Source organism: Falco naumanni, chromosome 2 (genome assembly GCF_017639655.2).
Source record: "Falco naumanni isolate bFalNau1 chromosome 2, bFalNau1.pat, whole genome shotgun sequence".
Lineage (NCBI taxonomy): Eukaryota > Metazoa > Chordata > Aves > Falconiformes > Falconidae > Falco > Falco naumanni.
The window spans coordinates 32,944,676-32,970,117 of NC_054055.1; the positions used below are offsets into that span (position 1 = coordinate 32,944,676).

At 40.9% G+C, this 25,442-nt stretch overlaps 2 protein-coding genes across 5 annotated transcripts in view; both read left to right on the forward strand.

Moving 5' to 3' along the window:
- Positions 1–1,048: 1,048 nt before the first annotated feature.
- Positions 1,049–18,596, forward strand: CPB2 (carboxypeptidase B2). Of its 2 annotated transcripts, XM_040583928.1 has the most exons (11): positions 1,050–1,167; positions 5,166–5,241; positions 7,888–8,012; positions 8,104–8,212; positions 8,752–8,853; positions 9,404–9,508; positions 12,116–12,232; positions 13,216–13,306; positions 16,771–16,973; positions 18,142–18,226; positions 18,347–18,596. In XM_040583928.1, the coding sequence occupies exons 1-11, from the start codon at positions 1,088–1,090 to the stop codon at positions 18,529–18,531; spliced, it is 1,278 nt and encodes a 425-aa protein (XP_040439862.1). In that variant the 5' UTR covers positions 1,050–1,087; the 3' UTR covers positions 18,532–18,596. The 2 variants fall into 2 exon arrangements, with proteins under 2 accessions (XP_040439863.1, XP_040439862.1); XM_040583929.1 differs by lacking the exon at positions 9,404–9,508 and having other exon boundaries at positions 1,049–1,167.
- Positions 18,597–19,698: 1,102 nt separating this feature from the next.
- Positions 19,699–25,442, forward strand: part of ZC3H13 (zinc finger CCCH-type containing 13) — a 48,146-nt gene continuing 42,402 nt past the window's right edge. For all 3 annotated transcript variants that reach the window (XM_040583923.1, XM_040583925.1, XM_040583924.1), the window contains exon 1: positions 19,699–19,920. The gene's annotated coding sequence lies outside the window, so the exon portion shown is untranslated. The remainder of the gene's footprint in view (positions 19,921–25,442) is intronic.

Here is a 25,442-nt window from a genome sequence, read left to right on the forward strand (position 1 = left end):
TTCTGCACCTATGCAACAGGGTCAGCCAAGAGCTAAAATGTGGGTGGATCTGATGGTGGAGACGTAAGTGAGCAGTTCTCCCACACGTAAGGCTGCCATTGGGGTGTTCTCTAACCAGTGTCATGCCTGGAATTGGTATGTTGGTGCATGGAAGAAGAGGACTTCTACCATGACAACAAGCTAGCTGAGTTGCATTTACTGTTCAGGCACAGAATGCAGATGGAGATGATCTATTCTGGACATGTCAAATTCATTCAGCTTTTCGGCATGTCCTGTCTGAACAACTCTGGATAGGAATATGGGAGGCAAATCTTGGGGCATGCCAAAATTAATAATAATGAGATGAAGAGTCACTGGTACTTTTTTCTCAAAAAGCTAATCCAACATGATATATGGAAAATACATGGATGTAAAAACATCACAGAAAAGAGGACACGGAGCAGCACAAGCAATCTGAAATCCTTGGATGGATTCAGTGTTAACCAAAGAGGTAGAGGCCAGCTACGGAAGACAGACACCCAGTTGATGTGCTCATCCTGAACTAGAGGAATGGCCCTAAACAGTAGGTATCATGTCCCACTTGCTCCTTGTTTTCTCTGCTAGCAAATGCCAGCAAGATAAGCTTTCCTGCTCAGGATTTTTCCATTTGGACTTAATAACCTCAATCTCACTCCTCTCACCCTGCTTCATGCTTAGTTGTGATGTGCTACAGGAGTGCTGAACGCAGAGCGTACTGCTGGACCTCTGTGTTTATTAGAGGATCAAAGAAAAACTTTGCATGTGGTGTTCTTTCTTACGTCTGCAGTTCGTAGCCACAATGAAATGACACAAAGGCTGAGATTACAAAGTGACTTGTCAACATGAAAATGTCCAAAATGTACTTTTATCCTTTCCTACACGGATGACATCAATATAAGCAGGACCTCCCCAGGGAGCTCTGTCATATTGACTTAGCCACCGGGAGTTTGGAGTTGAGGTGAGAGACAGTATTAAATTTTAACTACTCTTTAAATAACATTTTTGAAATCAATAATGTGGGTCCTGAACCCTCAGTTTTTCAATTGCATTTTGTTTCACTGTGGATGCCATGAAGATGAGGTTTTACCTGCTCTTTTTTACCCTATTTAACTGGATTCCAGAGAAGCATGTCTTCTTCAGTTTTGCACAGTAAGTATCTGCTGGTGCTACTGGGCTTTTAGTGGGTGGTGTGTGGGACAGGGAAAGTATTGAGGCAAAAGAACTCCAAGATGCATAAGAAAACATTTGGCAAAGGCTGACATTATTTATTGCTCTTGTAATTGGATATGTGGTTCAATTTAACATATAGATGGTGGAGGAAATGAAATTACTCCAAGTCTTCTTTGCATCCATAAATCCTATGTTTTTAATCATATTAAAACTATTCTTTTCGGTCTAAGTGCAAATCAATTCTGTTCATTCAGTGCTTTTGAATGCCAATAAAGGGCATTCTGAAACTTAATGGGAAAAAATAATTTGCTTCATTTGGCTTAAAACAAGATCTTAAATGAATTACTTCTTGAGGTAGAAAGAGAAACCATTTCAGAAAGTGCTAACAATCTGTTTTCTTTCTAAAGCAGCTTTTATGATTGTTTTTCCAGTCATAAATCATTTTTGAATAACCATTTTGCATTTGTACAATGTTTCAGAAGCAGCTTTATTGTTACCTATTGATAAACTTCAGAAATGCCCTGAAACCAAATGCTTTCTTAAAGCATGAGAACGTATGTCAGAGATGAAGACAGGCAAAGTGCTTTTATTTTCCACATGTACAGCTGGTTTAAAAACCTGAAATGTTTTAATAGCTACAACTAAAAGGATAAGCCCCTCCTGTTTTGGTATCAAGCAAGCTGAACAACCTCCTCCCAGGACTGAAATACCTACATAAATAATAGTGAATTATGTCTCACAGCTCTTCCGTGACTCCACATCACACACCAGCGGCAGACCTGTGACAGGTGAACACCACTGAGTTCATGCCTTAAAAAGAGAATCTTTGATCTGTTTGTTTTGCAGTCGCATTTTATAGTAGGTTGCTATGGCGGTGTGAGGGTTACAGTAGCGGGACAGTTAAACATGTTTTTAGGTGAATTCAGTGAAGCAGTACTGCTCTGTGCTGCTTGAAGGTTCATTTATTTCGTGTTTAAATAAAACACTGACTATCTGACCCTTACAGAAGTATATGGCATTTCCCACTGGAAAGCATGAGTCTAACCCTCTCAGCCCCAGTTATGAGCTAAAATAATGAGATTTTAAAGGTAATACATTATATCTGACTTTTTACTTTTATCTGAAGGCTGTTGGAGGATTTAGTGGTCATGTATTAAAGCTTCCCTTTGCAAGGTCATAGTGTGATTACTGCATCTGGACGTCTAAGAAAATACCGAACATTGTGAGACTTGTGAAGGAGCCGATAACACTGGAAAGGCACCTAGATCGCTTGTAGGGAAAGGGCAAGGCTGGAGGCTGTTTGAGAGCCAAAGAAAGGTGGGATGAAAGAGAGCCCACAGCGGACATCTGTGCTCCAGGCAGACAAAGAGCTTACGTGGACCAGAACAGGAGACGATGCTGGCAGCACTCCTTTAGGAACACTACCTGCTAGAGCCAGAGCAAGACATTCAGCTGGAGACAAGTAGGGAGGCCTCTCCCCAGGTGATGTTAGTCAGAAAGAACAAGCGCAAGGTTTAAACCAAGCCAGGCTACGAGGACAGAGAGACACACCCATGCTGATGCCTTGTTTCTGAGGGCCTGTGTGACATGTGATGCTGATGGCCTTCCTAGTGACTGAGGAACACAGTGGCAAGGAGGGATGAAGACACAGAAACGCCTGCTGAGAGCCGGCACTAATTTAAGTCAACCTGTGAGATGGTGTCCAGGGCCCCTGGGTGGGATTCATCCGACTGTATGGGATTTCTACGCAGTTCTGCATGGAAGCAAGTCTCTTCACCTTCCTGTACAGCTAGTGGAGAAAAAGATGTGTATTTAGGTTATAATACATTCCACTCCAGCACACACACCTAAATCAGCTCAGGTTAACTGGGCCTGGAAAGTGCCTGTTTTTTTTATTAAGAGAGTGACTAGCTCAGGTGAAGATATCAGAACCATCCAAAATGAACTGTAATGCATGCCACTCTCTTTGTCTTAGCTACAGATAAGACCTGAACATTGTAGTGTGGAGACAGCAGCTGGACTTCTATTTACCCAGAAGTAAAAGGGAGAGGAAAAAGAGATGGGGAACAGCGATAGACTCCAGTGGAACCCCGGCAGAAAGCTGGAGGAGGGGAACGAGAGGGATCACCTTAAGGACAAACTCCAAGAGCAACCAGGGAAGCTGGGCACAAGGGCAGAAAGTGAAAGAAAAGAGGCGTGTTCAAGTCCAGCTGTACCAGAGCAGCAGGCAGGGCAAGGAAGCTGGGGTGGAGGGCTGTTTCTGAGGTTGGTATAAAGGCAGTAACTAGAGCTTTTGTCTGGGTGTTTTCTAACAGGGCTGGGGCAGAAGACAGATGAAAGGGGGTATAATGCCAAATCAAAGCAGAGGAACTGAGAAGCCTAACGACTACAATTTTGTCTGTTAATACTCCCCATGTTAAACATGACTACAAGAGCAAGGGCAGACATTGGATCAGTTTGTTCAGTGTATTCAGGTCCTACCAACACAAGCTATAGAGGAATTGCTGCTAGTTACCACCTGTCCAGCACTTACCACACTCACCTGAAATATTTGTGCAACAAATGGTGAGGTACAATTATATACCAGCTTCCTCATTATGGTACTCTCAGGCTGTGGGAATCATAGGACGAAACCAGATGCAGAAGCCCTTTTCTAGTCTCCCCTGTGAAAAGACTTCCCCAGATACAGGAAGATGAATTCATTTTTAAAGTAGCCCCAAACACACACTTTGGAGTGCACTTGCCTAAAGAAATAGGCAAACTGCCAGCTATGCCTATCCCTGATGACTTTTTGATGCTTTGTCAAATGATGGTGGAGGCAAAAATAGGGCTGGCATATTGTTGGTTCTGCATGAGAAACAACAGTGATTGCTTGGAGCTGGGCTAAAAGTAGAAAAGATGAATCACCTGGTTGCCAGATGCTGTCAGGTCTTTGCTTGAAATCAGTCACAACAACAAGTTATGACAATCATGGCATACAGCTTGAAAACACTACTTTTGAGGGCTCTGCCTGTTTTCTTTTCAGGACAGTGTTTGCAGACAGGGCTGGCAGGGACTTCCACAGTGTCTGGTTTACGCACTGCCACCAACTCCACATGATGGGAGGTCCAAAAGCCACCCCAACCCAGAAAATGGAAATAGAGGTTTGACATTCCCCTGAGTCTCCTCCTTCTACAAACACAAATTATTTTAATTCATATTAATTCAATGCAATTTTGAACTACGTGGCTTGCAGGGCACTGAAGATCGAGGCTGGATTTACAATGCAAAGTGGTATTTTTTCTTTCCAGAAAGCTAATTTCACTTCTGTCACTGATGGTGGGGTCAGGCATGGAGTAGCTGGGAAGCACCATCTCGTGTACAGTATGTCCAGACCATGCGTTTCAAGTAGAAGGGGAGTATTAGTTACCCAGCAGAGGGGGAGGACAGTGGTACAGACCAACAGAAACCATACCTGGCAGGAGGACAGAAATGAGGAGATCAGAAAAACTGGACTGGAGTAGGAATAATGATGGTAGCAGCCTCTGCACCTCTACAAACTATCATGTTTGGCTTTTGCCAAACTGGGAGGGCTTTTCCCAGACTGGGAGGACTTATGCCTCTGCTGAACAGTGACTGAAACCAAGAACTCGGGGGAGAACAGGAGAGCTGTCGTCTTGGTCTCGGCTAGTTTTCCACAGGTGCTGCTGCACTCCAGATTAGCTGGGGCTGGTCGCTGCCGTCTGGTGCCAGCTCCCAGGAGCAGTTTCAGAGTTCAGCAGTAGATACTGGCTAACGAAGCCCTGCATCACGTCTTTTATGGATTTTACCGATTGGCAGAAGCAGAGGCTGGAATGGGGCTCAGCATCTTCATTATTGAATCTTCTTTGAGTTCATGGCAGCCAAGCCAGGGAAGACAAGAAAAGCCTTCTCTACTTTTGCATGACCTAGAGTAGTTCCAAGTACCTGTGCTTTACCTAAATACCCTTGGTTTTCAGGGATGAAGTTTTGTGCGCTCGCCCACAAACAGACGAACAGGTTGAAGCCCTTCAGGATTTACTGAACACAACTGAGGTACACAGATCCTTCTGTCTCTCCGGTCTCTAGGACAAATTATTCTCCCCCAAGTGCACTAATACTGCTTCTCCCCACAGAGAAAGATTTAGCCCACTTTCATTCACTTGTTCTAAAACAGCAACTCAGCAAATGCTTGGTTTTCACTGCTCTGCTGCCTTCTGATTTACATGAGAAGATCCTTCCTTCACAATGTTATAGTAGTGCATATATCAGAGCTCAGATTTCTGCAACTGATTTTGTGTTTTAAGACACTGCTAAATTGTCAAAGCACCAACACACAGTAAGTAGAAATACATTTGCTAGGGACCCTCAGCACTTTAGACCAATGCAATCTTGACCTATATGACATGCACAGCTTTGAAGATCAGGACTGATTTTTTGCAGCATTTTACTTAAAGCAGCATTTAGAAAATAAGAATCTCTTAAGCAATACTTTTTTTTTAATTGCTTCTATCTTTCACTAAATAATAGAGCATTTAATTTAAATGAGGCATCTCTCCCTCTTCAAAAACATTTGTCCAACCACACTCTCCCAGTATGAAGCCATCACTCTGCGACAAAGGTGTAACCGTTCCCTTGACCAACATAATTTACAGGATGAACCAGGATGTGTCTCAGATGACTTCAAGCTTTTAATGGTGCCTATGCGCAGTCTTTCTCGGCTCCTATTCATTTTATGCCCACGCCAAAATCCTGCTACTCCTCTGCTGTCCCTACTAGCATCTTCTGATCCTTCCCTTCAGTTCTCACAAACCTCGATAACCTTCCTTGCTCTTTTCCACCTTCACAAGTCAACTCACATAACCCATGTCCTTTGCTATACCAAAACAAATCTCCCCTCCTCCATCTTTTCCTCACCACCATCATTCTTCACTTTCTTGTACACAGGAGCCCCAAGAAGTCATGAACAACTGCAGCACATTCAGTGCAGAAAGAGCAATTCACAAGTCATTTCCATGAATATGTGAACTGAACATTTTTCAAGGGTTATAAACTGTCCATTTTTTTCATGGCTATAAACTGGGCAAGTTATAAAAAGAAAAGGGAAAGTTATAAAAAGAAATGGGAAAATGAAGGGCAATAGGAATAGGAAAGGGAACAGGAAGACACAAATAGTACCTCCCAACAAATTTTAATGGTTACAATCTAGCAAAAAAGAAGCAACTGAAAGTTATCATCTTACAAGAAGAATTATCAGGCTAATTACAGGTGCTACTCCTGCAAAAGCTGGAAAGCAAAAACTTAAAACAAAGGAAATCCTTTGTTCTTGCAGCACACACATTGCATGTAGTATCCATCAGAAGACCCAGACAGTGCACACCTACAACAGAATTATTTGTAGTGGCCCTGGGGCAGTATTGACCATTGCTGATGACGGGTAAAGAGACCAATAACCATATATGCATTATCAAAGTCTCCCATTTACGCCCGTTCATTGCTCCTCTGACACCTCACCTGTGTCAATCCAGAGTTCCTTAGTTTTCCTTACTCTCAATTCAAAAAATGCCTACACCAAAGAGAAACTAAATCTGAACTGTTGCACACCAGTGCAGACAGCAAACTAGTCAGGACAACAGGGAAAGCAGCGCTGGCAAGCTAAGCCTTGAGCTTGCTCCTTGGATGGGTTTTCCAAACAATGCTGTTTGATGTGTTGCTACCCTACCAATAATGTCTGAGAAGGCTACACTGAGACTAGCTCAGCCTTTTGTATAGCACATTGCAGTAATACATCCAGGGGCCAAATGTTTTACCATTTATTGTTCCAAAGTCTTGATTAAAAGCATGGATGAGTTTTCTGTATGATTTTGCAGACATGTTCTCTGAGAAATTAATGAGGTAAACAGCTGACAGCTCATACATGCCTGGAAACATGACGCCCTGAGTATAATATTCCTGGTGCAACTGCACCAGAAAAGAAAAAAATAAACCCTATTGTCTGGTCACTCCATGCTCTATGCCTTTTAAAATGCATCCAGGAACTATGTTGACCTTTTTCACATTGTAAATTCATGCCTAATTTTCTGCTTACTGTTACCCCTAGATCTTTTGGTATTACTGGTTCTAAAGTTTCAGTCTGCATTGAATATGTTGGCTTCTGATCTTATTATTGCAAAAAGATTTAATTTTACCAAGAAGAATCTCATTTTCTTATTTTCCTCCCATTTCTAATCTCTGTACTGCTGCTTCAACTTGACTTATTTCAAACCCCTTCTGGCATTTATTTCATCCCTGATCAAAGTCATCAGCAAATACAATAACTACAAAGACGGGTCTGATCTTCATTAATTCTCCAAATACCCTCAGGGAAAATAACTCTCAGCAGACCTGAAAACATGTAACATAATAACCAGCTAAACATATACCAGAAATACTCTCTCAGAAAAGGTTATGTTCCTGTCTTTGTTCTTGATTTATGAATTTATGTGCAGAAGTCATTATAAACACTTCTTAAATACATGTTTAATTTCCAGCAGTAGCAGAAAGCTATAACACAACACAGGGAACGCTAAACTGCTTGTTACAATTGGTCTTTTAAATTGAAAACATATGCTTTGATTATTTTCAAAATACTTACTAAATACTAGTACGAATAGTTTTTCTTTCCTCAGTAAAAAAAATAAAATCGTTTTGAAAACTTTGCAGGTCATTCTCTGGCAACCTGTTGTGGTTGAAAACATCAAGAAGGACAGAGACGTCCATTTCTATGTCAGGGAGTCCAGCATAAATAGCACAAAAGCTCAGTTAAGACAACTGACCATCCAACACAAGTACGTATTTTTTATTTGTTGTCATGAATGTTTCTGTGAAGTTGTTCATCATTTATTTAACAGGAGATTGTGCTCTTTCTTTGTTATTCAGAGTCTTGGTGGAAGATGTTCGAGGACTTATTGAAGACCAGACTATCAATGACACCTTCAGCCCACGCAGCTCTTCATCATATTATGAACACTACCATTCAATGAAAGAAGTAAGATATTTTTGTTATAATCCTCTGTAGATTCAAGGGGTGAAATTTGTCTTATGATTGAGAATGGAGATAGGGAAAGAAATCATCAACACTTAAATAATTGTCATTGTACTGCTTAACCACTGGGAATCGTATTTACTGTAATGGCTTCATAGAGAAAGAATGAAGCACCAGACAAAATCTCTCATACATGTATTGCCTCAAACTGCCCTTCAAGTACAGTCAATACAGAAGCAAAATGAAATCACAAAACAACATATAAATATTTTTAAAATTAAATGAATAATAATTTAGCCAAACAGAACTAAAGAGGAATTTCAGGGCTATACTTGGACTGTGTTGTGACTGTATCTTACCTTACTATTTTAAAAGAAGTTAAAGTCAGGCCAAGTGGTAAGTGGGCTGAATTGCTAGTTTTTCTTTCCCATCAGCGAAAGAGGCAGGATTTTGGGAGGAAGAATGAATTTAAGTCTAGACCACTTTCAGGGATGAAGGAAAACAATAGGGAGAAGATCTGTTTATTAACTTCTTCCTTGCAGATATATCATTGGATGGAAGAAGCAGTGAAAGTCCATTCTGACCTCCTCCAGAAAATATATATTGGATCATCATATGAAAAACGACCACTTTATATTCTGAAGGTACAGCTGTGACTTAAATGCAAAAACTTTCCAAGTCCTAACGTAAGCAAGTGAGACTGGGTTTGGCCAGAATACTTTCTTAGATCTATACTTCTATGGCGATTTTTTGGTTTTTAGAAGTTTCCTACTTTCTTCTGGTAAGGTGCATCACCTTTGCAAAGGCATTTGACCACATTAGGTTCCTTTTTGGGTCACAAAGAAGCTATCACATCTAGGCCATCATCCAAAGGCATGAAATACTGGCATGGTGGATACCCTCCTCTGTTGACTATGAAGCCAACCTAGTTTGTTGCCCTGCAGAGTTGGCCATCTGCTTACTTGACCTCAGATCTTGCTGTAGTCTTGGTGTCTATGTTAGGAGCTTGCTGCAGGCAGTCTGAATGTGGCTCTCTGACTGTACATGAACGTAAGACAGTATCCTGGCCCAGGATCAGTCTAAGCCCTCCCTAGAAGACAGATACTTCTTCCCTCTTGGTTACTCTTTTCACTTTCACTTTTATGTGGTACACTTTACAGCAATGTCATTTTAATACAAATTCTCTTTTGTTAGCTTTCTAAAAACCAGGGAAAATCCAAAAGTGCCATATGGATTGACTGTGGTATCCATGCTAGAGAATGGATTTCTCCTGCTTTTTGCCTGTGGTTCATAGGCCATGTGAGTAGATAATCACATCTGATTACTGTTTTCAAATCATAGCAAAAAATCTTTATGACATTTACCTTCTCTGTCCAATTGCACTCTGAGCTCCATAAAGTCTTAACCCATTTACTTCCATAACACCAACACATGGGATTTGTGTCTAAGCTGCATACACAGCAGTGTATGTGCATGTATGTGTGTGTCACTAGATGGAGGGGGGTGCGGTGTATGTGTGTGACAGAGAGACAGAAAGTCACATGGATCAAATGCAAAAGAGCTCAGATGTATCCTCAAGTATGAAATAAACCCCGAAGTATGTACAGCAAATTCAAGAGACATTTATAATTATGAACAGTCAGGGATGCAGAGGGCATGCCAAGAAAAGCAAGTATTTGGTAATCTACGAAGGGTATGTTTAAACTGCCACATGGATCTGAGCAATTACCTTGACTCTGGGTCATACAACACATGGTGGCTCATGCTCATATTACTGCAGCTGGCACTGCCTGGAGTAGATCAGAGGACACCCAGAGTGACCTCAAGATGTCCTACAAGCCTTGGCTCTTCCCTATGTGCCTTCCTAGAGCAATAGGTACCCCACACTTGCCTGTGCCAGGCATGGCATAGTTCCACACCAGCATGCACGCCAGCAATCTCTATACAGCACTTGCTGTGATGAGTCACCTGCTGCTATTGCTCTGCATTTTCTATTTGTGCTCCTGCTTTTTTCTGGATCTGCCTCATTCAGAGAATGAGGTCACACAAGTCACCTTCTTCTGAAGGTACCCCTGTACAGACACCCTCCTTTCAGACCTCCAGAACATGACCAATAACTGCCAGCCACACACATACTAACAGTTCATGGAAACTAGTAAATCTGGGGATCAAGTAGGTGGGATCAAACTGTAGTATGTATGGGCTTAGCCTGACCAGCCTTGATGTGCTGCCACAGACCAATGGTCACATCTGATCTTTAGTATCTTTAATATCTTCGCTGCTCAGCATAGTGAACAAAGGTACACCGAAAGATACAACACCCATTTTTTGCACCTGGATTTTAACATATGTTACCTCCATCTTTTTGAATTTAATGCATCTCTGCTCAACTCATTATGCTGAGCTGATGGCCCAGCTCCTAGTACAGAACAGAAAAATGCTCCTAAGGTCTTTCTGTCTCAGACAAGGTTGTCCAGCTTGCTCAGTAAATATCCTGAGATATTATTTATTGTTACATTTTCACAGAAGCAAAGTTCACAGTAAAAAAAAGCTGGATGAGATGGAGACTTCACAATCACCAGTACTATAGCCAGAGAAACAACATAGATGAGTCCTTGAAACATGAATTATGGTTTGGCCATGATGGAACTATGGATGATGATGGTGAAGATAACAATAATAATAATAATGATGATGATAAATGTGTTTATTTCTGTCCTCAGTCACAACTATAAAACCTCAATGACTATAACATTTGAAAAGAAATTGAAGGAGTTAGGAACAGATACAGCTGAATATACTTGTGACCCACTGATAATCCCAGCCTCCAAGGTTCCCTCTGAGAGAAATGCATTTGCCCTTTTCATTCTGTTCCAAATAATAACCAGCTGTGCTGCCACTTTCCAAGTGACACATCCCTGCAGCATTTTTCAGAAGTAACAAGCTAAACATTTAGGTTCTCCATCCCCTTGATCTAATTGACGTGTTTTAAATTCAAATTTTATTTCTATAACAATTCACAAAGTAACGTTTTAAAATCTGACATTAACACGCATCTGCACACACACACACACATTAAAATCATGAGCCCTCTCTAGCAAATGCTAGGCATTCTTTATAATGGGTCCACTTTATCATTTAATTTTGTCATTAAGATTGTAGAAAGATTGACATTTCTCATTTAGTCAGAGAAAGTCTGTTGCCTTAGGAAAACTAGGAAGGATTTTAAATGAAAGAGGGTGGTTTAAGTAAGGCAGAAAGAAAAAAAAAGATATGATTAAGGACTTAGTCTATTCCAATAGTAACAAACCTGTTTATCTAGGTTAAAATTCCCCCCCCCCCCCCCCCCCCCCCCACCGTGTTGTGGACAAACAACCAGGTTAGTATCACTAACACCTTCAAAATAGGCTGTGAGGCAAAGTTAGCAATGTAGATCTTACTGACTTGGCATACAAATGCATTGAACTTACAATGCGACCAGAAGAGAAAATGTTACATACAGCAGCCGTCGGAAATGTTACTTGCTATTTTTGGTCTTGCTTTATTTTATGCTGCCTTTGTGGCATTTGGGGTGACAGGGAGGGTTCCTATCATTTATACAAGCAGCAAAAACTCAAACCTTCCTATTATTAGGCTTCAACTCTATTTCATGACCAACATTAAAAGACTGCAGTATATCTGATTGACTGTATCAGTTTGATTCCTACCCTTTCCCTGGCACTTCTAAACAAAGAGCTGCTTTGCTGTTAAGCAATTTCTGTGACATGACGTGCCTCTATCAAGAGGTAGACTGGTCTGATAATTGCACAATTATTTCACATATGCTATCAGGTGCCTTTCTAGGAAGGTAAGAAAACCACTATTACAAAAACTTTTAAGTTTTTAAGTTTCCCCTGTGCTTTATAGGCAATCCATGTGCGTGAGAGAGATCGGACCATGACAAGACTTCTGGAGCACTTTGATTTCTACGTCATGCCTGTTGTGAATGTGGACGGCTACGTGTACACATGGAGCCATCCCTCTGTACGTACAGCTTTTGTGACAGGCTGTGCAACATACTGATGTGCTGTTTATGGAAACTATCAGTGTGCATGTTTAGGGCATCATTTCCATCATGGAACTGCACACCCCAAACTCTTAATCTGTGCTTGGGATTTCTGCGTCTCTGCCCTATTTAAATACAAAAAATACTGAAACTAATTGGCATTTGAGCCACTGTACTTTTGTGTCTTCCAAGCTGCTGGAAACACATTTGGAAATGACAGAACCTCATCCTGGGATTTTAATACTTCCAGATGTCAGGAAATGCCTGTGCCAGCCTGCAGCAGCAAGGTTACAAACATGGCGCAATCCAGCACAAGCTGAAGAGTGTGCTGCATCACATAGAGCACAGCCAATAATTCACTTCCTCCTCCTGCAATATAGCCCTGTTCTCTGAGTACTTTTTGTTTCAGATAAATGAAGGTATCTTTTGCCAAGGATTTTATTTATTGGTTGGAAATTCCCAGCTGTTGAGATGTTCTTTGATTTTCAGATCCTTCACTCAAGTTTCAAAAAGATAAATCTTCTCCACTCTTTTACTCAATTCGATCTTCAACCCAGCTTGATTCACATTTGGATAACTACATCGATACACCTCAACAGCTGTACACCAGATTTCCAACTTTCCACATGCTGTCAGGAATGCCTACAGAAAGATTGCACTTGGACTCCTAAACTCAAATACCTGGCCAAACTGTGTGTCTTCTCTCCTCCCTCCACAGTCCAAATCCATTGAAATCAGACCAGACATGTCCACTTCTTATCCTGTTCAACATCTCCTTTTCTCAGCCAGCCTCACGGGCAATTAGATTGTAGTTTTATAATCTCCCTTGGTGTTTTGCCTCTTCATTGGCATGTGACCTGTAGAGGCACAAGTGAGAAGTCACATTTAACTAACCAGTGAGATGGTGCATTGCTTTTCTCAGCTTTTCTCCTGAACATGGCTTGTGTGACTCTTTCCATAGAATCGGCTGTGGAGAAAGAGCCGCTCATCACACGGTAACAGCAAGTGCATCGGTACTGACATGAACAGGAATTTTGATGCACGCTGGTGTGGTATGACATTATTTCCTTCCTATTGTACCCCTGCCTCACTTTTAGCTTTTAAAATTCTTTATTTTGAATTTTTTTTCATTTACCATTTCACAAAGTTGATATACAGATAAATGCACCTGAATATCCGTTATGAACCAGTGAACACATCCCCATTTTGAGACTTTTTGTTGGGACTCAGGATTTTTCCTCCCCAGGTGCCACACTGGGGACTAATCTCTTCTCAGCATGATGACAAGAGAGGAGAGAACCAGGACCCTGGAACCCATCCACTGCATCACACCATGACACACCTGGTGCAGACTGTTGATGAGGAGGAAAGAGGGATGAGGTGGCCCTTGCCATGTCACCCAAGGCCTACTGCACCATCCAGTTGAGCGGATGCTCTACCATGTTGCATGAACTAATCACCTCAGTCATTTTTCAGTAAAGCCTAGATAACCAAGATTTTTTCGCTCTGAATGTTCCTTGTCAAGGCTCTATCATGTTTACTTAACTGCAGGAACGTTAGTACTTAATAGTCTGCAGAACTAATATGTTGCCATATAGATCAGACCTGCCTTCACTCACTACTGACAGTGATGTCCTGTATGACTTTCAGCCATTTTAGTCCATTGCTAAACTGGGAATAAAGTTATTTACTTACCATCCATGGCTATTATATAGAGAAAAATATACCTTTTTTCAGGCACAGAATTATGAAGATGAGGACTAAATACATAGATTTAAAAGTGATATTCAGTATAAATATGTCATAAAGACAGAACCTGGACAAGACTGACAATAGTTTCAGGGCAAGGTTATATAACGTGGTGCATTCAACTTGTCAAGCACTTTTGGTGGGTGGTGAACAACTTTGGAAGAGGAGAAATTATTCTAGTTTAACTAGAGCAGAAGAATGCAGGTAGATTAGAAAGTACTTCCTTTCCAAGTAAGCCTTTGGACAAAATGTACACATTCTTACAAGGCAAAACCAGAACATCTTAATTGAGTAACTAGGGAAGTATTCATACTGGTTTTCAGCCATGCTACACTCCTCAGTTAGGCATGGTTGAAAACATAGGAAAGAGAAGCCTCAGCACCTTGCAAGGTCATTGGAGAGAAAAAACTGTACAGATTAGCCTAGGCACCAAAGTCTGGTGCTTAAAATAACTTAAACAGATGATTGCTAAGGATCTCCCTAGGTTTCTACTTCTTAATTATACAGACAGTAAAATGCTGAAAAAAAGTCATATTTTTCTTAATTAGCATAAAAATATTGTTTATACCGATTCAGATGCATTAGCCATTGATAGCAATGGTTGAACAGATTTGATCCAGAACATACTAACTGCAGAATCTCCATTATTTCACACAGCTGTAGCTGTGTGAAACACCAGGCATTCAACAGGATCCTCAGAAGAACCAACCTGGAGTTTTATCACGTTATAACACTTGTAATTATTACTAGCTGTGACAATTGAATACAGTAACACAACTATGTTCATGGGAAATGACCACAAATTCATGCAAACATGCCATTTAATCTTTACTCACCTACCTTTAAACAGTGAAGAGTTTTAGTCAGGGGTGTCAAATGTTCAGACGTCCACTGGCTTCAGTGCTCTTGTGAATATACTTTGTACCACCACTAAATTCCAGGTTTTAGATCTGTGTATTTAATTAGAAATGTACTGCTGTGTTTATTTGTTCTTCCCCTTCAGCTGCTCAGATAGCAACTCTATGAACTTTATGAACAATCTTCTATGAAGAGCAAAATATACTAAATGCAGTGATACCTTACGCTCTTCTTTTATACCATTAAAAAGAAAAATTACTCCACTAAAAGCAATGCGCAATCTTGGAATTTGCTCTGTGGAACTGAATTTCACTGGAACCCAGACTTAATTTTTTTCTCCACGTTTTCTACATTATTTCCTTAGTTGGCTGTTCTGAGTACGACCAAGAATATAGGAAAGCAGACAGAACATTCATCCAAGACTGCCAGCCAAGAGATTCTTCATTGCCTTTTTCCTTGAACAGTACTCACTTCTCTGCAAAACAGAACAGTGTAAAATTTAACACTGTCATTTTGTCACCTTCACATGATTTCACATAGATGCTAGGAATTGTTTGTTTTCATGTGTATGAATTTTCATGGACTGTCTGTGAAATCTCCCTCAATTCAGAAGCATTAAGGCATATATATGTATCCCAGAACATAAACATATCACAGCCCTCTCTGCCTCACTACCCTTGTTTCTGACCCCCCAGCCTACATTTCCCAGAGTCAGTGTCTCTGTTGACACTTCTCCCCCACAGCGTGCTCTCCTCACTATATTATTTCTGCTTCTTTTGCTGTGTCACACAAGGGTGTAGGTCATATGAGGATGTATTTTCAGCCACTGATATTAAGAAGGGGCTTGCAGTATCTGTGCAACAGTTGAATGCATGAAAATACAGGTTTATTCTTAGCATTGACAGCCAGGTAACATGACCTACAAACCTAGTTTTTCTGTCTATCACAGCTACATTTCACCCATATACACCTGTACAGAGCTTTGCAACTTTTAATTAACTAAAATATATATCTATCAAAAACTTTTAAGTTGTTTTGGGGTCCAGATACGCTTCCCACTACTTTGTGGCATGCTATAGATCTCCCGTAGATATCACTGGCACCAGAAGACATTTCCTTCTCTCCTGTACCGTATGATAATACCTTGTGTTGCTTCTACAGCGCTGCTACTCTGCAGATGTAACTGGCATTATTGATTTCTGGAAGACGGCCATCTCTTAAAGTCTCCCAGTGCCTGTGGATGAAGAAAGTCTTGTGGGTGTTAAAGCACTCAGTGAGCTTTATTCCTGCATAAGACTTAAGGATAAAATAACCATTTAAACTACAGATAGTAGCAAAGGGGAAAACTTACAAAATTTATTAAAACATGAAAAGCTGACATTTAACACTAAAGAACCCAGCTGCTTCCAGAAAGTTATTTGGTCTTATTCTGAAGATAGCAAAAATGGTGAATCCTAGTTGTCTTTTCGGTAACTTATTCCAGTGCCTAGTTTTCCTCATTCTTAAAACCCTTCATTTTCATTTGCATTTCTTCAACTTCCAATTGGCAGTTTGCTTTCCCCCTGAGATTAGAACTGCCTTTTCCCTGTAGTACTTCTAGATTTTAAGAAGGGATCTCACAGTTTTTTCTTGATGAATTTAAAGGGAGCATATTCATCCTCTCCTCTAATACTTTATATCCAGTCTTTGAATATTTATTTTTCTTCACCTTCTCCATATTTTTTTCAGGAGGTAGGTGAGAAACCCTAATAGGCTCACAACGATTTTTACAATACGCAAGTTTTTTCCATAGCATGGCAGAGTCCATGATTTCTTGCATATTAGTACCATACTCTGCTCTTTCATTAGACAAACAGAAATGTGGAAGGGAAGTGGTCAAGGAGTAACACCGTGTGCTTTTTTGTTACAGGGGTAGGAGCATCTCCCTATGAATGTCACGAGATATACTGTGGACCCTACCCAGAGTCTGAGCCTGAAGTGAAGGCAGTGGCTCGTTTTATCAGAGATCACAAGGACATCATTAAAGCCTACATAACCATGCACTCTTACTCCCAGTTGGTATTGTTTCCATATTCTTACACTATGGACAAAAGCAAAGACCATGATGAGTTGGTAAGTCTTACCTTAAGCTGTCAGAGTAGGTGGACAGCTCAGTCATATTCGTTTTACTTAAAGCCATCAAATTCCCTAGAGCAAGGAATTCCCTCTCCTGGGCTTCCCAGCCCACTTTTGTCGTTTCCTAAGCTCCAAGTGCCGCAGCAATTAATTATTTTATTAGCAGCAAGAGCTCCTCCCTAGCAGAAAGGAGTAGAAATCATGTAAAGGAGACCAGAAAGCAGCTTTGCAGGCTTAGGATTTGCCATATGGGAAGACAGCACGTCTGAGGTGGACAGGTCACTTCATATGCTACATGACATAAGGGCAGGCAGTAAGAGAATTTATAAAGATACAGGATTGACATTTGCATGCACTGCTGCCATTTTTTCTGCTTTTCAACTTCATGTATCTCCCATTTTACCTAACACTCTGTTTTTAAAAACCGTATTTTAAAAAATGTTTTAAGAAACATATGTTGTAGAGATAAGAGGACTGTAAAGAAGTACACAGTTAAAACATTGGAAACATCCTACTTAATTAGACAAAACCCCAGACAGTCCAGTATAGCATCTCCATTGGTAACTAGTGCCAGTGTGTTCAGAAGAAACAAAAAAAATTGAGTAATGTAAATACAGAACAAACTAACTCCAAACAACATACATTCTTACGCTGTCTCAGATGCTGTTTAATTTCCTGAAACAAACTGCTTTATATACTGCAATAAAATGCAGTTGAGAGTGAACAGTAATAATGCATTTGTGACTCCTTCCCTACAAGGCAGAAAGAGATGCACTAATTCTAGGCATTTAAGTCTTCCTCATGGCTTAAGAGTAGAATTCCCTCAATGAAAATATTTTTCTGCCATTTTTCTCAATACTACTATAGAAATCAACAGTGACTTAAATACTGTGGTAGAAAAGGAAAAATACAAGTGGGAACAAATGGTTTGACAACAGTTTGCTGCCTGAAGTGGTAGTACGGTCCCATCTATATTTTTTATCTAGCTATAGCAGAAACGCAATTGGTAGCATGGACATACGCTGAAAATTTTAACCAGCTTCTGTGGATTTTCTAAAGCCTTTTTGTAAGTGTATTTAACAAATGAGAGATCCAGAATACAGTGTAAGTAAATCCATTAACTATTATCACAAGGCTATAAAACTAATATTTTGTTTAATTTCAGGAAAGTCTGGCAAAGAAAGCAGCTACAGCTATAAAGAGGACAACAAGGAAAACTTACAAACTTGGTGCTGGTGCACAAACAATTTGTAAGTACGATTTTACTGCAACAGTAGGCATGACAGCGTATCCTTGCTAGCATCAGAAGACAGCTTTTGAACTGAAGTTCTGGTTTCAGGTAACTTACCTGTTTTCCCTTCCTCACACAGATTTAGCTCCTGGAGGGTCAGATGACTGGGCTTATGATCTTGGCATTAAATATTCCTTTACCATTGAGCTTCGGGACACAGGAACTTACGGATTTTTGCTTCCTCCTCATGAAATTAAACCTACTTGCTTAGAAGCACTTTCTGCTGTCAAAGAGATAGCTCAACATGTTCTTGAAAATTTGTGATGTTGAATATAACTTATTTCAGCATGACTGTACTCAGCTCAATAATAAAAAAGCTTTCTACTTTATTAGAAGTATTTATATATAGGCCAAAAAATAAAGTATGATTGCAGCCCCTATACTTCATTTTAGAATACATCAGTTTTTTCCAACCATACTTATATACCTATACCTACAATGGTAGTTCAGTGCACTACATATATATATGTATTGCACACTATAAGGGGAGAATAGCATAGATAATCTTATGTCTCTCTGGATGGTGGGACCTCCAGGTGATCTAGCATCTAATGGGCCCCTGACTGACATGCAGCATGATGGCCAGATCCCATCCATACAAATTCCCCAATTATGGTCATTCGGACTATTATAGGACTTCCTTACAAGAAAACAACCCTATTCATAGTTTCCACTGTCAAACAAAAAGGATGTTCACCTGACAACTTCTTGCTGCACATATCGATAAAGGGCAGCAGGCGGCCAGACCACCGCACCCGGTGGAGGCTGCGCAGTTGGCTGGCAGGGTTATCTACCCTGCAGCCACAGGCCTGCATGGCACGTTAAGGCCTGAAGACTAATCCAAGCACCAGTAGTGCCAGGGAAAGGGGCAACGGTTTTAAAGTGAAGAGGGAATATTTAGATTAGATCTAAGGAAGGCATTTTTTGTGATGAGGGTGGTGAAACTCTGGCACGGGCTGCGCAGGGAGGTGGCAGATGCCCTGTCCCTGGACACGCTGGAGGCCAGGCTGGACGGGGCTCTGAGCAACCTCAGCTAATGGAAGCTGTCCCTGCCTGCGACAGGGCAGCTGGACGGGATCACCTTCAACGGTCCCTTCCGACCCAAGCCGTTCTGTAAGTCTTTCCCGCACCTCAGCCGCACAGTTTTATCATCCCCACAACGCTGACCGGCTTAGGCCGAGGCTCTGGGCTGGCAAACCCGCCTGGGGCGCTCAGAGCTGCCGGGAACGCCGGCCCGGCCGGAGCCCCGCGAGGCGCCGCAGCCCCCGCCAACAGGCAGCCCTGCCGCGGCGCACGCGGGCCGCCTTCCCCGCCCCCCCCCCAACATGGCGTCTCTGCCGCTTCCGTCCGGCCCGCCAGCACCGCCCTCCGCCCCGTGACGTCATCACCAGCGGCAGGGGGGCGCGAGGGCCGCCGGGAAGGGTGCGCGCGGCGGTGGCGGCGGTTACCCAGCGGCCCTGGCGCGCGTGGGCAGGGCGGGAGCGGCGGGTGCCGTGCGGCTGCGGGAGCGGGTGGCGCTCCTCGTCTTCCTCTCCGTGTCGCTCCGCGGTCAGGCCCGGGAGGACGGACTCCCCCCTCGCCCCCTCCCACCCTCTCCGCCCCGGGCGGCGGCGGAGGAGGCGGCGGGGAGCGGCGCGGCAGCGGAAGGAGCAGGTGAGTGCGGCGGTACGGCCGGGGGCGCGGAGGGCGGGGGAGGGGAGGGGAGAGGAGGGGAGAGGAGGGGAAGGCCGTGAGGGAAGGAGAGGCGGGGCGAGTCCGATCCGGTCCCTGCCCGGGGGCGGCGGGGCTCGGGGGCGCTCGGCCTTCGGAGCGGAGCTGCGAGGCGGCCGCGTTCCCGCCCGGCGCGGTGCGCCGTAGGGGCGGCCCGCCGGCGGCCGCGGGGCCGCAGCGCAGGTGCCGGTCATCCGGCAGTTTGCTTGGGGTGCGGTTCCGCCAGTCGGCGGCCGCGCTGGAGTCTACCTCCCATATACTCGGATCTTCCCTGTTCGGGGTTTTTTTTTCCACTTCAATGAGGCTCTTGGCCCACTTTCTGGCAGTAAAATAGTTTCTGCTTTATGCGCTTAGAGGAACTACTAATTTCACTTGTGTAAATTCACTCATCACCATTTCTGTAGATAGTGGCTACAGCTAACTCCCATCCCTTCCAGAACTTGTAAACTGGGCATAGTGGGTTACTGTTATGGGTGGTTCGCTTAGGTCCTCACCTTTGACTTCTCTGCTGGATTATCACTCCAGCACTGATTTCTTGTCAACCTTCTGCAAGACGGAAGAACAGGTTTTGACAGATACTGGATTAGCAGCCAGGACCTTAAAAGGGATCTTGCTTTGATGGTGAAATACTTACGATTCCTCTGTGCAGATGGGAGTGGACAGCTCAGCCCATGAACTGAACGTATCTGAAAACTAGAAGTGTGTCTATATGTGGCTGTGCCTGAGATGATGCACCACATTTCTCAGCATGCTTGCTGGAGTGTGACAGTATGCTAATGTGGTGATCCAATTTACAGATTGGAGATACCAAGGGTTTTTTTGGATACATGTTATGAAGGCTGAGTGAGCTTGGATCTGTCCACACCAGTTGCATAGACTGTGTCACTTAGTCTGGTGAAACATCTTCTTTGAGTATGAGGACTTTGTTAGACAAGATATGGAATACTGTGTACTTTCTTTTGTGATACTAGGGCCTGATGGTTTAATTTATTTATTTACATGTAGAAAGCCAATCATGATTTTATACTTGTGAAAACATAATTAGCAGTTGCTTATCACTACTAATGGAGAAATAGCATATGTTAAATTCAAGGGATAGGTACAAGTTAATGTGGTGATGGGTTAACAGCACGGAGTTGTTGAAGTAAACTTGGAATAACTTCTAGTTTTCTGTCATACAGGCTTCTTTGTGTGAGTTGAAGAGTGCTAGACTGACACCACATAAGTGTGCAACCAATATTTGACTGTTTTTTTTAAAGTTGGTTAACAATGTATTTTAGTATTTTTAGCATTATTTTTAGGTAGTAAACCTGTGGAGCTCCTTCAGATATCACTACTGTATTAGTATTGTGACATGGAAACATTAACTTTGTAATGAGAAACAAAACCTTTTCATGTAAAAGCTCTTCATTTGGCAAAGTGAAGGGAAGCGCTGACATTTTCCTCTTTCTAAGCTGTTATTTAGTTGTCCACAGGAATTTAGTTTATCCTAGAGCATTATAATCAGTTTGTATCTCAACTTACATAGGATTTTAAATTTAAAATTTTGCTTGTTATTTTAAATAGCGTATTTATCACTTCACAGGTAGGGGTTTGTAAGTGACATAATGTTTAGCCTGTGTGTGGTATGCACATATGCATGCACAGATATTGACATGCTTACTAGTGATGTCTTCGACTTCTTAAAGAGATCTGTATCTCCTTACAGTTTTTTGTGAACTTTGCTTTTGTTCTGTTACATCTCAGTTTCTAATTTTCCTGGAGAAGCAGGATTATTTTTTACAGAGGACTGGATTAAGTTTTTCTAACAGAAAAACAGGTGTTTCAGATGTGTTTCTCTTGATCATGGCTTATGTAATGTCATACTTCTCTTGAAGAAAAATATTAAGCATGCTTGACACCAAAATGTAGGAGTACTGATAATAAAAAAATATAGAATTTCACTGATATTGTGTCAATCATATCATACTTCATTGATTCCAATTACTTGGTTAGTGCCCACTAGTTATACTCACTTTTCTCAAGTCTGTCTACATTTTAGATTTATTTGTGAAGTAACAGTAAGATATATTTTACTTCAAATGGTAGTATAATTAGTGTCATTAACAGACTGTCTCTCACCCTGGAAAAGTTACCTCGATTAAAAAATTCATCTGATTCATCTGTGAATAAGTAAATGTAGTGTTAAAATACCAAATTTATTATTAAAGATTCCCCTGGATCTTATTTGTGTACGGGAAAGTGATACCTTACACTTAAAGCCTTAGCTAAGATTTCTTTTAGGAATACAATGTTCATTTCAGTTAGTGGTAGTAAGCTGTTGCAAAAGTTGTAGAAACTTCAGTGCCCCTAAGTAGATTTAGCAATGCAATGTCAGGTACCTGAAATAGAGAAGTACATAATTTTCTACTTAGAAACTTCTTATAAAAGAAATCTTGGTAGTAATTATTTGAAATGTTGAAATATGAATGCTCAGGCTCAGTCCATACTGATACTCAGTTCTGTCTAATCCATCTGAGTCTTTGGTAAGGAGGTGGTAGTTCAGAGACACAAGCATTTGGTGGAAAGGAAAATTATTGCCCTGGCCATCAGTGTGGGGTTGATAGCAGGACTGTGATATATCAAGGGTAAAGCAACATATGAGGAAAATGTGGGAGAATTGAGCAAATCATGGGAATTTTTATGGGATGTTCCATTTAAATTGTTCTTTATTATCCATTAGTGTGCGGTCTGAAAAACTTTGGAAATTAAACATTTCACTTAAATTTTTTGCCCTTCACACTACTTCTTTATAAGCGAGGAAGCGTGGCTGATATAAAACTGCCATTATGTATCCGAGATTTCAACAGCAGTATTGTTTTAATAGTCTTTACGTTTCCAACTTGATTGGTCTTTGAAAAATGAAAGTGGGATTGATTACATTTTTAGATACAGTCTCTCAGTTGTAATGTTTGACATAGTGAGAATTCCTCAGTTTGCCTCTGAATAATGTGTCTGGACTCTTATCCTGCAGCCTGTAAAACAGCTGTATTCACTTAACGGTGAAATCTCATGCACTTCTGGTTGCAGGAGTGGGACCCTCATGTGTAATATGTGCATACAGAAAGAAATATGCTGTGCAGCTGCAGCATGCAGTTCTTGTTTGTTTAGAATAATTTCTCATGAAATATCTCCTGTATTAATAAAGTATCTGTTCTTAGTTACAAACTGGTGGATATGAGCCAGAATGTAGGGATAGAATTCTTGAAATAGTACATTTATTCGTCTCACATTCCAAGTTTTTAATTTATTTAAAATAAGGGTATTTACAAACCTTAGAAGATTCAGGGCTGGGTGATGTTCTCTTAATTTCCTTACAGGAAATTATCAGCTAAAATATAGGGAAGTTGGTAGCCGGAATTAAATTATCTGTTGAGTTATGATGATGTCACCTCCTTTATCCTCTCCATATTTATAACTATTCTTTTAAGCCTAATCATCATCATAACTTCCTATAGAAGTTAATTCCAAGAAGCTACTATTTGCTGGGTGAGAACTAACATTAAAAACATAAAGATGTTTTGCCTCTGTTTCTTTGAAAATAAAAAGACATTCAAATTAGGATGCAAAATGAATGTAAATTTTCGGCATTTGTATACGGCTATCATGTCAGTGTGTACTGTACTTACATATTAGATGCATTCATTTTATCTGTCCTTTGTGTGTTGAACCCTCTTCCTATGCCATTGCCAGTGCCGTTCTTCTAACCCTTTTTGTTTCAGATATGGCTTTTCTTACTGTAAATATTTAACCCAAAATCAGTATTTGGTATATGATCGTCTTATTAAAAATGCTTTTGCATATGTCAGTCGATTTTTGTATCCTCTGTTAAAGGGTGTAGCTGCATGAAAACAGAAATTTAGTGGGTTTTTGCTGAAATGCATTGGGAAACAATCCTGAAATGGAAGGGTGCTCAGCTAGGTGAGATGTGGTATTGTTTTGCTTTCTAACTTTAATGGTTTATCCTGTCAGACTTTATAACTACTGCTGCACATTGAGCTGTCCACAATGACTCCTAATTATTTTTCTCAGAAGACTGGACTAATTTGAACTCATAAAGTATTTAGATAAAATAATTTTTCCTTGTGTGCATTACATTATATTTATTTGCATTTCATCTGCTGTTGTATTACTCAATTTTCTAACTCATTTAGATCTTTCTAGAAATCTCTATTCTCCTCAATTTTTACTAATCCACATAATTTCTTACTACTGGCAAATTCTACTGTTTCACTGTGTGCTTCCACTAATTGATGTTAACCATTGTTTTTAATGTCTGGTATAAACCACATGGTTAACTTCTACCCTCTCTGAGCATCTTGGTTAATGTCTTGGTTATCTGAACCTCATTTATGAGATAAAATTCTTCAGATAATCCGATGCTTGGAGAAGTAGTCACTAGAGCTGAGCTGAGAAATCTTTCAAGTACATAGTGTAAGCTTGCTTTCTTCTGTTTATAAAGGAGCTAAAGTGCTCAGCAAGAGCTTCAGCACAGAGTTTTATTTGTAGAAAGTGCACAGGTGTAAGACTTCCAGAGAGGTCCTGTTGAAGTAACCACAGAATTCAGATAATGATGTTTTACCAAAGTACAAGAGAGAAACCAGGTGTTACTGAAGTATCGAGTATGTAAGTTACAGCAGTATTACATTTTATGTGCATTTGTCCACATTTATACATTATACATTTTTTTGCTATAGAATGGAACCTTCCAGTCTGAATGCTATGGGAACATATTGCTCATTAGATCAGTGCAAATTTGTATTAGTCCACTCTGGTGGGTGTTAGTTTAAATTTGTATTATTCTGACTGTATGGGTGAGCTTTTTGCCATTTGTAACCTCTTTGTGTGTGGGAAACTAGCTTAAGTGTGTGTGTTCTAAATGCAGTGATACTTGAGTAGGAGCAGAAGAGACAGCAGTAGGGCAGGAGATTGGTGTTTAGCTAATCAAGTTATATTGACTAAAGAGTTCTAGGGTGATGGCACTTTGCAATATGACAAAGAGGTGGTTTTTTTGAGCTGTATCTAAATAGTCCAGCAACTGGCAGATTTCCCCAAAATTATTTTATTTCTGTGTAGATGAAGTAGCATTTTGAGAATGGACAGTTTTTGGAGCCTATTTTGCCCTTTTTCTACAACTTATCTCTAGTGCTAAATATATATATTCCCTTTTTTAAAAAAAAAACAAACACCAATGGTTTACTTTCTATATTCAGTAACTCCTTCCTTTCTCAGGCAAGATAAATTGCAACTTCTTATTTATCAGACTTACACTGTATTTGTTTTAAAATCTGTTTTTATTAATGAAAAGGAGTTACTTGAGAAGTGTGTCACTGATGTGGGGTTTTTTGTTGTTTTTGTTTTTTTTTCTAAACTCGGGTGATTCCAAATAGTCATAGAATACAAACCAGTAACAAACACAGACTGGA